This window comes from Tenrec ecaudatus, chromosome 6 (assembly GCF_050624435.1).
Source record: "Tenrec ecaudatus isolate mTenEca1 chromosome 6, mTenEca1.hap1, whole genome shotgun sequence".
In the NCBI taxonomy this organism is placed as follows: domain Eukaryota; kingdom Metazoa; phylum Chordata; class Mammalia; order Afrosoricida; family Tenrecidae; genus Tenrec; species Tenrec ecaudatus.
The window spans coordinates 95,299,880-95,311,941 of record NC_134535.1 but is presented as its reverse complement, the minus strand read 5'-3'; the positions used below and the strand labels follow the sequence as shown (position 1 = coordinate 95,311,941).

General features: G+C 39.7%; 1 protein-coding gene across 1 annotated transcript in view; it reads left to right on the top strand.

The window, feature by feature from the left end:
* The window catches only part of LRRK2 (leucine rich repeat kinase 2), a 174,484-nt gene that overhangs the window by 144,525 nt on the left and 17,897 nt on the right, over nucleotides 1–12,062 (top strand). The window contains exons 42-43 of the mRNA XM_075551885.1: nucleotides 5,935–6,105; nucleotides 7,258–7,358. Of these exons, the coding sequence (XP_075408000.1) occupies nucleotides 5,935–6,105; nucleotides 7,258–7,358 (272 nt within the window). The remainder of the gene's footprint in view (nucleotides 1–5,934; nucleotides 6,106–7,257; nucleotides 7,359–12,062) is intronic.

Sequence of the window (12,062 nt, the reverse complement as noted above, 5' to 3'; positions counted from 1 at the left end):
TATAATTAATATCACTCATTTGTATATGCTATATGTAAAGAATATTAAAATGATTCTTTCTATAAACTTCTAGTTTACACTGCTGATCAAAGCTCTTCCATTTTGTTTCATCTTGGTATTTTTTTAATCACTTGTAATATTTAAATTTCAAGTTCAAATCAAGTTGATGCCAAGATTTGTCAGATTGCTCTCTATTACTGAGACCATAGGGTTAAATCCAAATTACTGTGAATTTCATTTTCGTTCAGATTGCGTTCTCTCAGCCACTGACAGACTTCAGGCAAGTTATGTAATGTCTCTAAATTTCTTCATTTTACAGATAAGAAAACAGTAGCTATCTTCCAGCTCTGCCGTGTGGATAAGTATTGTATCTTCAGTGTACCTGGCATTGCATTTGGCACATGGCAGGCACTTTGAAAATGATAATCATTTTATTTATTATTTATCACCCCAGGGAAACTCTCAGTCAGAACATGCAAGGCCAATAAGGCGCTCTGCACGATGGCTGTGCCCTGTGAGATAGACCCTTTCAGGATACCATTGCTTCTAGAGAAGAGTCACAGAAGCTACATTTTCTAGAGCATGAACACTGTGCCTTCCACGTTCCTAGCACTTTCTAAGGATTGATTATCTCTTTTTTTCTTTTGACCTTCAGAGGTAGCTCTTATTACTATTCACAGGATAGATGTGGAGCTGGAAGTTTATAGAAGTTAAAAATTTGTACAGGGTGGGACAAGATGCAAACCCAATAAACCTGAGCCCCTAGACTGCCACAGATGCAAAGGCAGAAGCAGTTTAGTCGTTGACAAGGATCCCGGGGGCGTGTCTGCCTGTATTTTGAATGACAGACCTGTGGTGAACAGCTTCAACTTTAAATAGCTTGGAAAATTTCAACTTCAACTCAGTCAAATAGATATATTTATATTATATCCTGATTGGAGTGACAGTTAATTCTGAGTCCTGTGACAGTAGTACTGTTGACTGAGATGAGTGCTGACTGATGGTTTCAACTCTGTCAACATCCATCTAAACACAACAGTCCTTGGGTAAATAAAAAGCTATTCTGAGATTGTGTACTATCATCTGACATAGATTATGAAACCTGTTCTACTCGTATTCTTATTAAGCTAAAAAGGGGGAGAAATATATGTTTTTGTTCACTGTGATATTTAATCAGACCTACTTAATATATTTCTTATTTTCTTGATCTACGCAGTTTTTCTTTTTTACTCCTTACATTTGTTAAAGTGAGGACTTCTCTGAAAAACTATATTTCTTAAATAGTTCTTAGAAAAGAAATCATATTTTCTCATTATATTAACATGGTGGATGTTATGATAATTTTCTCAGGGAAAATTATATTTATATTTTATCCATTTGCTCATGCATTTCGCAACCATACATTCACCATGTGCCAGGCTGACTCTTCTACTTCATAACAGGCCAGTGTTCCTCCAGATTCACTTTCTAGGTCTCACTTTTCATTTCTGTAAAATGTGATGAGAAAAATCCTGTCTGCGTGTCCCGCTTCTTGCAAAGGTAATGAGAAATCATCGGTGAGAATCGTGTGGAGCAGGGCTCGGCCTTGGCAGGTGCACCAAGTATGTTCACAATCGTTCTGGTGGTGAATTTGGGAAATACGCATGAATAAAAGTAAATCTTGCCCTCCAGAAGCAAACAGTCTCCCAGGAGACAGGGCTGTAAAGAAATACTTGTAAGCACTGTCAGTGTCAATAGGAGCTCTATCTGTGAGCTTGGCACAGTGGTTACACAATGGAACAAGTGATTATAAAATTTCAGGGTTTCCATAATTAAGGAAGTGATTCTGGGATTATGTAGTAGAGCAGTGGGTCGTGACCCCTTTGGGGAAGTCGAATGGCTTTCACCCGATACATAGCAGTAGCAAAATGACAGTGATGAAGTAGCAACGAAAATAATGTTATGGTTTGCGGCGTGGTCACCACAACATGAGGAACTGTGTTAAAGGGTGGTGGCCTTAGGAAGGTTGAGAAGCACTGTATTAAAGGTTAAGGTGGAGCCTGGAGGGGAACAGGTGTGGACAGTGAGGGGAAATAACAACCACTAGAAAACAGATGGGTGGAAGGGAGACACTTAAGTAACAACTTGTTTGATTCAGACAACCAAAGAGGTTGAGCATGGTTTGAACTTGAGCACAGATGGATGGTAGGAGGGCGGTGGGGGTGATATTTAGCTCTTGGTTTTTTGTTTTCCAGTTCTGACTTCATTTATTTTTAAAGCTTGTAGGTTATCTATTAGGATATTTATGATGATGTCAGGTAATTTAATCTTTATCTTATGGGACACCATTGAAAAATATTATTTTTTGCTAGCAAAAATTCTTTAGATTTACACAATGTGGATAGCATCCTTCCCTTTCAAGATGGAGCCCAGGTTGGCCCAGGACGGGGCAGTGTTTCATTCTGTTCTCACGGGGTTGCTATGGTGAGAATGGACCAGGAGGCACTGAACCTCAAGAACCCAAATGGGCAGCCCCAGTTTTGGAGTGTCCTGCTGAGGAGAATATGCTACTACTTATGGAAAGATTTACAACAAGATAATTAGCATTTAGTCATGCATTTGTTATGCAAGCTAAACCTACAAGTTTTAATTAAATTAGAATACAGTTTAGTTAGATACTGAAAATCGATGTCTGTTGCTGAAATACTACACAGCATTAAAGAATATAAATGAGCTTACAAAATACTTCATAGCCTGTCTGTATTTGGAGGATGTAATGCTGAATAAAATAAGTGAATAATAAAAGGACACACGTATGAAATCACTCTTATAAGGCTTTTCATACAAAAAGAAACAGTCTTTCATCAGTAGAAGAATGGATGAGAACTTACACATGCACACTAGAAGACCACGTGTCAATTATCAACAATGATAAAACCACGAAGCACCTCCTGGCCTGGGTGGACCTGGAGAACATTATAGTGAGTGGAATTCGTCAGTCACAAAAACAGTGAATATTATATGAGACCACTGTTATTAAGGAAAAGCAAAGAAAAAGACACAGATGAAAGCAGAGAGATCTGGAAGGTGGCCGAGGGAGGGAGGGCAAGAGAAGTGAAATGCAGCAGCAGGCTGCATACAGTGTGAAGGGGAAGGCAGTAGATCATAGTGGGAGGTCAGCAAACGTGATGAAGGCAAAGAAGACTGGGAGGAGTAGAAGAGCTAAAGCACAGAACTAAATAGTGTATACACAGTCACAAAGACACACTGATCTACTGGTGTATACACAGTCACGAAGACACACTGATCTACTGGTGTATACACAGTCACGAAGGCACGGTGATCGACTAGTGTATACACCGTCCTGAAGTCACGGTGGTCTACTAGCGTATACACAGTCACGAAGTCACAGTGATCTACTAGTGTATATGCAGTCAGAAGTCACAGTGATCAACTAGTGTATACACAGTCACGAAGTCACAATGATCTAATGCATGCATAAGTTAAGTAGATATGCAAGCTGTGCAGGGGTGGGAAGGAAAATGGGACTACACACACAGAAATATACAGGTTTGACAGATGTGTTTACTTAGGCTGCAAATATATCCATAAACAGAGATAGTAGAGCTTACAAAGGGAAGTGACAAACCCTCCTTATCCATAACCAAATACTTGGAGGAAATGAGTCATTAGGACTGGAAGCTCAGGGCCATAGTCTCAGAGGACACCAGGGTCCGATGGTATAATGCAGAGTTCTGCACGGTGAAAAGTGACTAGAGTCTTAAAAGCTTGTAGTAGACGTCTGAACTCTAACTATTGTCTCCCCCTGTCCAGAACAAAGAAGAATGAAAAATGAAAGCTGCATGAGAACAGTTAGTCCAGGTTACGAATAGACCAAGTAAAGATAGACCTCCACGATGCTGAGGCCAGGAGCTTTAGACGGTGCTGGCCTCCATCTAATGAAAGAACTCCATTAAAAGGAGGTTGCATAAAGTGGGAGAAAAATATGGACCATAGCTCAAAATCATTAAAAATAATAATTAACAAAATGACTGGGCTTACTGGTCAGGGAGACCCTGGTGAAACCCCCAAGACGAAATCCCCTGTCTGTTTCAGGTCTGGCACTGAACACCCCACGAGGATCAAGGGGAGTAATAACACTGGGGAGGTATTCATACCTTTAGGATCAAGAGGGCGGCTTAAGAACAAAATTCATAAAGGCAGGCGAGGTTAGAAAAGTTGGAGGAGTGGAACCAGACAACACATGAAGGGCAGTGATATTACATTATGGGGATCATGGTCAATGACTTGAAACACAATCGGTATAAATTATTGAGAAGAGATGGGTTTGCGCTATAAATGTTCTCCCAATTCACAATACTAAGCTGTTGTTTTTTTAAAATAAGACAGTGCTATTTGAATTAATCCCTCTAAAGCACACCCTCAACATTGTAGCAGATTTTGAGTGTTCAGAGATAAACAGGGTTTAGTTTACTGTTAACCGTCGCATTTTAATGAACACGAGCTCTGAAACCAGACTGTGTCTAGACATTCTACCATGCACTGGGTCAGTCGGGCCAGAGGGTTCACTATTTCTGTGGGGCTGCAGTCCTACAGGAGTGCTGTGAAAACGAAATGAATAAAGCGCTTTCTCGGCACAAAGTGGGGCACAATCCCAGTCCCCCCGGCTTAATTTGAGTCCCCTTCCCTGTGCGGTGCGCCCGGGGCTCTGCAGGGTCCTCCCACAGCCCACTTGACTTGCTTCCTTTCTCCCAGGGATTTCTCTCCTATATTCCTGATCCCCAATCTCTGAGAATCCTTGTCATATTTTTTGGTCTAGTATTTAATTGTTTCAACCAGGATGGTAAATATGCCAGTTACTCCTCCTTAGCTAGAAGCAGAATTGATAAATACGCTTTGCTAAATGACCTATTTGAACAGCCTAATACAACATGGATGTCCTGAATGTCAGTTAGCACTTTACTTTACTAACGTCGAGGTCATTGATACTAAATAGTATATCCATATTGTATGAAAGTTTGTGTACACTGCCCATAGTTCACCCATGTCGTGGTAATATGATCAAAAAGATGCAGGGAATGTGCTATTTTGAGCTTTTCTTGACCTCAGGAAGTTTTATGAACAATGTTCATTTGGACCCATAAATTAAATTAAGAGGTGCATACATTGATTAGCTTGAACACATATTCTGCTTTCTACCAGGAGGGCGACAAGTACAGTGAAGTATAAGGCGCAGCGTCCGTTGGTGCAGAGATCAAGCTGTGCCTAGAATAGCTTGGTGGGTCTTCACGTGGTTGTGGTTGATGATCAAGCTTTCTGTTGAAAGTTTACCTCCGACCACCTTTTGCCCCTCCTCCTCTCCTCCTTCTTTCCAGTCCATTTTGGGTTTGGGGGTTAAGGGTTCCAGGAGAAAGCATCTCAGCCAAGTCATCTTGAATTGCATTTGATTTGTGAACTCTAAGAACACAAGGTGAAAGTGGCAAAGGCTGATGAGCAGGCTGCCAGGTGTTTCTAAAAAACTAGTAGGTCTACTTAACATTGACAAAACGTGGGGCAGCTAACTGCAAGGCTGGTGGTTCCCCAGAAGAAGAGACTTGGCATTCTGCTCTCAGAGTTCACAGCATTGGCACCCCAGGAGGCAGTGCACATCAGTCCGATGGGGTTGCTGTGTGTTAGAATGAACTCAATAACAGAGCAGCAGCACCAATCTGCTATTGAATGCTTAGCCTTAATATTCTCTAAAATATTACCTTAGGGTAAATGATCCTGGGACAGTTAGTGTACTTGATCACAGTCTCATTTACATGACATAGCCTGGATTTTAATTCATGCCACTAAGTTTCTTTTCTTTTTTAAGCTGACGTGCCTAAGACTATCCCTCGCTGTGGACCCTAATAGTGTCAAGTCGTCATTAACATATCTGATTACTTCCAGGCTTCCGTGCACCTGAAGTTGCCAAAGGAAATGTTATTTATAACCAGCAAGCTGATGTTTATTCATTTGGTTTACTGCTCTACGACATTTTGACTACTGGAAGCAGAATAACAGAGGGGTTGAAGTTTCCAAATGAATTTGATGAGTTGGCAATACAAGGAAAATTACCTGGTAAGTTTTACCGTATCTCCTAATGTCAGCAGCTTTATTCCCAGTTTATTTAAATATAGTTGTAGATTTCATTCATTTCACTACTGAGAATTTTCTGTTTGGTATATGAAATTTTCTTAACTCCTGTGGCACATGAATAAAATTCACATGATAAAAGTTAGCTCTTACACTATTTTAACTAAATGTTCCAAATTAATGCTAATTTTAAAAAGAGTTATAATTAGAAGAATGCTTAGGAAAATAAATCTCCCTTAGAACCCCAGATTTGATGACTTACAATTCACATAAGGAGTTATTATGTCTCCAATAGCCTGGAGTGTTTTCATTTTCTTAGACTGAGGTAATTTATATGCAGGAATAGGAGCTTGAATTATTTATAATAATTTTAGTAGTAAATATTTAAAAGATTTGGTAAATGAGAATTTAATGAGGTCAAATTTCATTTTAATAGTTATCTCATGCTTTGAAGAAATTCTAAGCCACTGCCATTCATTCCTTGAATACTATTTCAGTTCCCACTGCAAAGTATTCTTTTAAATTTATTGAACTGTTTCCATACGTATTTATAACTCTATAATATGACAGATGCAAAAAATATAGCTTTAAATGATCTCCTTGCGCTGGGGGCTTTCAATATTCTTGAGAAAGAAAATATTGTGTTGTTTGGATAAGTTGCAAATACAACCTGGCCCATCTCCATTACCTTGCCAGCTAGTGTGCAGGGGAAGTGTCCAGGTCTCTAGTCTGTCCCGGCCAGAACAATCACATCATTCTTATAAGAAGCGCATGTGCATAAACTGGCTGTGGAGATAGAAGGATTAAGTGCTTGCCCATGCTGACGGCTAGATAAAAAGTATCTATGTAGAGGCCTAATTATTTTATGGGCAAATGTAAAATACAGTTATGAATACATCTCCATTATTTTATTCAATTGGCATTCATGTCTCTTCTGTCCAATAAAACTCACGTTTCCCTTTTTCTTTCTCCTCATTTTTTTAAATCTCTAGTGCAGATCAACAAATTTGGAGTAAGTCTAGAGTTACAGGGATCTCTTTTTCTTTTTACAATGCTTGAACATCTACTATACACTGAGAAGGAGTAAAATATTGTTGTGGTTCTTTCATGATCTCGCATATGTTTTTAATGTTTTAGACCCAGTGAAAGATTATAGTTGTGCGCCGTGGCCTGCAGTTGAGAAGCTAATTAAGAAGTGTTTGAAAGAAAATCCTCAGGAAAGGCCTACTTCCGCCCAGGTATTCTTACAGTCGCAATGGGTTAATTTTCTACAAGAGCTGTAGACACACGCACATGCTGCTATTTATTGTGAAATGTTCATAAGGCAGGAACACTGCCAATGCCGGACATTTCTCAAATGCCTCTTCCTGGTCGCATCGGCCTCATCCCCCCTCCCTATATCGGTAAACACTCCTGAGTTGCTTCGCTTTGCTTTTTGGTTTCATAATCTTGTGTGGTTTACCATACTTATGATTGCTTTAAATAGAATCATGCTCATTTAGTGTTATGAAATCTTACTTTCCCCCAAGCTTATTTTGTAAGGAGGATTTATGATATTGAGTATAAATCATGATTGTCTTTGGTGTTGTTACTTTTCACTGTTTGAATAACCTAACATGTACTTCGTCATTTTCATGTCCTCGAGCCTTGGGATGGTCTCCAGCTTTTTTGTTGTCACAAATAGTGTTGCTAATAAGTATGTTTCCTGCTATAAATTATATTAGCATTTCCTTGGAGTGTACATCTACCAAGAAGTACAATTGCACCGTCCTAGAATAGTTTAATACTCACATTGTTTCTGAAGTTATACAGTTTAATACTGCCACCATCTGAGTATTAGAATGACTATTTATTATATATTATTCCTAAATTTTGATACTATCGTGTTTCTTAATTTTTAAAAATATGTGTAAGTCTTTGTTTGGGTCTTGATTTGTTCTTATGGCTAGGAGCCATCAAGTCAGTTGCTGTTCATAGCAACCCGGTGCACAATAACTCAAAAGATGAGCCCCATAGGCTGCAGGACTCTCAGAAACCGCAGCGACTGAAATAAAGGACTAGCGCAAACCAACAATGCCATACAACAATGCAAAACACTGCCCACTCCTACGTCATTCTCACAGCCATTGTTATGATTGAGCCCATTGCAGCAACCACTGTGTCCATACATCTCATTGAGGGTCTTCCTCTTTGTCCTCCATCAACACGATGTCCTCTTCCAGGGACTGGACCTTCTTCATCATATTCCCAAAGGATCTCACCATCCTCCCAAGGCTGTACTTCAAAGACAGATGTGTTTCTTCTTCTGGCAGCCCATAGTATATTCAATATCTTCCATCTATACTTTCATTCAGGTGTTTCTATTATATTAGCCCTGGTTGTGATGTGGTTATGTGCTGAGCTAATCACAAGGTCATCAGTTTAAAACCATCAGCCACGCTGTGGGAGAAAGATGAGGCTTGCTACTCCTGTGAAGACTTACAGTTTCAGAAACTCATAGGGGGTAGTTCTACCCTGTCCTACAGGGTCCATATGACTGACAGAGAGAAACTCAATGGAAGTGTTTGAGTTTTCCTTTTTTTAATTACTAATAAGTCTGAGTTTGACTTCTCTGTTAATGGGCTCTTTCTCTTCTACACCCCCCCCCCCAAATACCTGTTCATTATTATGCCCAGGTTTTCTCTTGGTTTATTTGCCTATAAGTCAAATAACAATAAATCTATCTTACTATGTCTAAATACTTTATTGGTTTTAGATGTTACAGATTTCTTTTCCCAGTTGCGTGCTTGTCCTTGTATTTCCCACATAGTATCTCTTGATTGAAAAACTTTCTTAATTTTAATGTAATCACATTTTAAAATCCTCATTTGTGTTGATTACTTTTTGGATCAACTTTTTGGATAAATTCTCTATGCCACGGCCAGAAAATATTTACTCTGGTTTCTTCAAAAAGTTTTAAACTTTTAATTTGCCATTCAAGGTCTTAATCCATATGAAATTGGCATTTGTATCTAGAGTGACTTTCATTTTTTATCATGTGCATAATATATTTCTCCAGCTTCGTTTATTGGTTTCTCTAGACGCCATTTATCTGCCATGTCTACTCTCATTCATCAAGAACCCTCCCCCCCATAAACACCCTTATTCTTCTGCCCATCAGTTTATACATTGCCCCTTCAGTGCTGTGCTCTCATGATCTGTATAGCTTCCAAATAGTCCTACTTTGAAGCTTACTTCTCCAACAGCAGCATTTTGGATATCTGTTGCCTTACTTGTTCCATGCATACTGTAAAATCATGTCAAATTTTATGAAAAATCCCTATTGTGTACTGGGTGGGCTTTTCTTGAATCTGTAGACAATTTGGATAGGATGATATTAAGATTTCCTAGTCCTGACTGTGGGTTCTCTCATCATTTATTTAGTTTTTCTTAAGAATCTGTCTTTAAGGAATGAAATTTCATAATTCTGCAAACATGTCTTGTATACCTTTTGCTGGATTTAATTGCATCAAATAGCTTTACATAAGCTTGATCCCTGAATTGAGAAGTTTTAAAAGGAACCAGGTGTTGAAAATCTGGTCTACAAATCTTTTCGACAGAAGGCTTGTGAATGACAATTTCTCAGAATTCTTTTCCGCCTTACTACCTTTTTCTGCACAGTCACAAGGGTACACATCCCTGGTAAGTCAATGAAAGTGCACAGTTGTATTTCTGCTTTGCACTGACTATCATATGTAACCTTTTGGAATCCCATATTATGGATACCCTTACTGCCACTGAGTTGATTCTGACTCATAATAACCCCATTAAACACCCCCAACCCCCCAAAAAACCCACTGCCATCATGTTGATTTCTAATCATAGTGACTCTAGAAGACAAGGTAAAACTGCCCCATGGGATTCTGAGACATTAACCCTTTAGTGGGCAGAAAGCCTTATCTTTCTTCCACGGGGCAGATGGTCATTCTGAATCGCAGCCTTTGTAGTTAGCAATCCAGTGCATGACCACCAGGGATCCTTAGCTGATAAACTCACTGGCATGGAGTCATTGCCAACGCAGAGCGGCCCTATAGGTCTGGGTAAAGCTGCTCCTTTACTTTTCGAGACTGTAGCTCTTTACTGGAGCAGAAAGGCGTGCCTCCCTCCTTCGCCTATAGGACAGAGTGAAATTGTTCCCTGTGACTTCGAAGACTATGCATCTTTACGGGAGGGGGCAGCCCCATCTTGCTATTGCAGAGTGGCTCGTGGTTTGAACTGTAGGTGTGGGAGCTGGCAAAGCAAAGGGTTTCCAACAGCATGACCAAGGTCCCCAGTTTTGTGGGGATTTACGCATTCCTCTCCCCTCACAGTACCATAGCAACAGCCAAACTCACTGCCCTTAAGTTGCTGCTGACTTATAACCACCCTATAGGACAGGGTAGAGGTGCTCTTGTGAGTTTCTGAGAATGTAAGTCTTTACAGATGTAGAAAGCCATGTCTTTGTCTTGCAGAGTAGGCTGGTGGTTTTGAACTGAAGATCACTAAGCCCCCAAGCTCTCACTGGCTCTACAAGTCCCAAAGCACACATATCAAATTAGCCTTTGAAAGACAAATACCCACAGGACAAATCTAGCTTTGACTGAAAGACTGAAACTGATCTCTCTCATTTCTGTTTCATCAAGACTTTGGCCTAATAATTGCTTATGGTGATGTTTAAGATCCTCAATATTTTAAAAACATTGTTGTTTTGTTTACTGGATTTTACTAAATAATTTGTACATAGTTTTAATTTATTTGTACCTGGAAAGTTTGTCCACATATCTTCATCCATCATATTCGTAAGCAGACACTTCTGTTTTAAATTCGGATACATCAAACCAGAACTGCATGTATTAGGAAGTGTTGATTTTTGTATAATTTACTGATTATATTTCATGAAAACTTTAAATTCCCTAGTCAAAATAGCCAAGTGTATATCTACATTGATTTTATCAAGCATTAAATTTTATAATTACCTTGGCTAGTTGGCCTCCTTGTTCTTTAACTAGGTTACTGCCAGTGTTAATTATGTTTTATTTATCACAGTGGAATTACTTATTTTATCAGTGTGAAAATGTTCCATCACATTATTTAAATGTCTTATTTTTCCTTCTTTATCGATTGTATGTCACCTGTATTTTATAGACTAACTGGGGCAGGGACACAGTGTAGATGGCATCTGACCACCGCTGCCTACACAAGGGGAAGAGGGGGAGAAATCACCATCATTGGCTGTCCACGGCCAATGCATGTTCTGCGGAAGTTAGCCACCCCTGCACCCCCAACCCATTGTGGGATGCCTGCTTTTATACCCAGCCGAAGGCCATCACACTAACTGCCAGTAATTGCTCACAGCTGAATCATAGAAGCTTATCAGTAACTGCTCCCACCTTCTTACCCAGACCCAACAGCAAGAGGTCCCTTGGAAGAAGTTACAAAGATTGTGCTTAGAAAGCCATGTGAAAGAAATCCCTGCCCATGATCACTTTGATTACTGCCCCCCCCCACCATAGTAGCTGAGTGTGTTCAAGATAATTCAGCGTATTTATTTTATCTTGAAAGTTCAGAGTATCGTCGGCAAGCTGTGTGAAAGCATAGCTTCAGCAGACGGAGCATTGAGATGATGCACAGCTTTCTGAGAGTCTCCTGTGTGGCAGGACAGTGGCCCAACCAAAACTGTTGTCTCCCAGTCTCTGACTCCAGGTTCCTTTCTTCATGTTTGCTCCACATCCATTCAACTCCCTCAGGGTTTAGAGGAAAACATACAAACAAGAGAGGGATGACTTCTAAATTCTGTTAGCAGAGATAGAAATTCTCTTTCCTCTACAATATTTTTGGACCAAATGTTTATTTATGTTCATGAGATTGGTGGCTTTGAATGGTGTCAGCCGTGTAGTATAGAAGTGAGTGAAGAATAGTTTGAT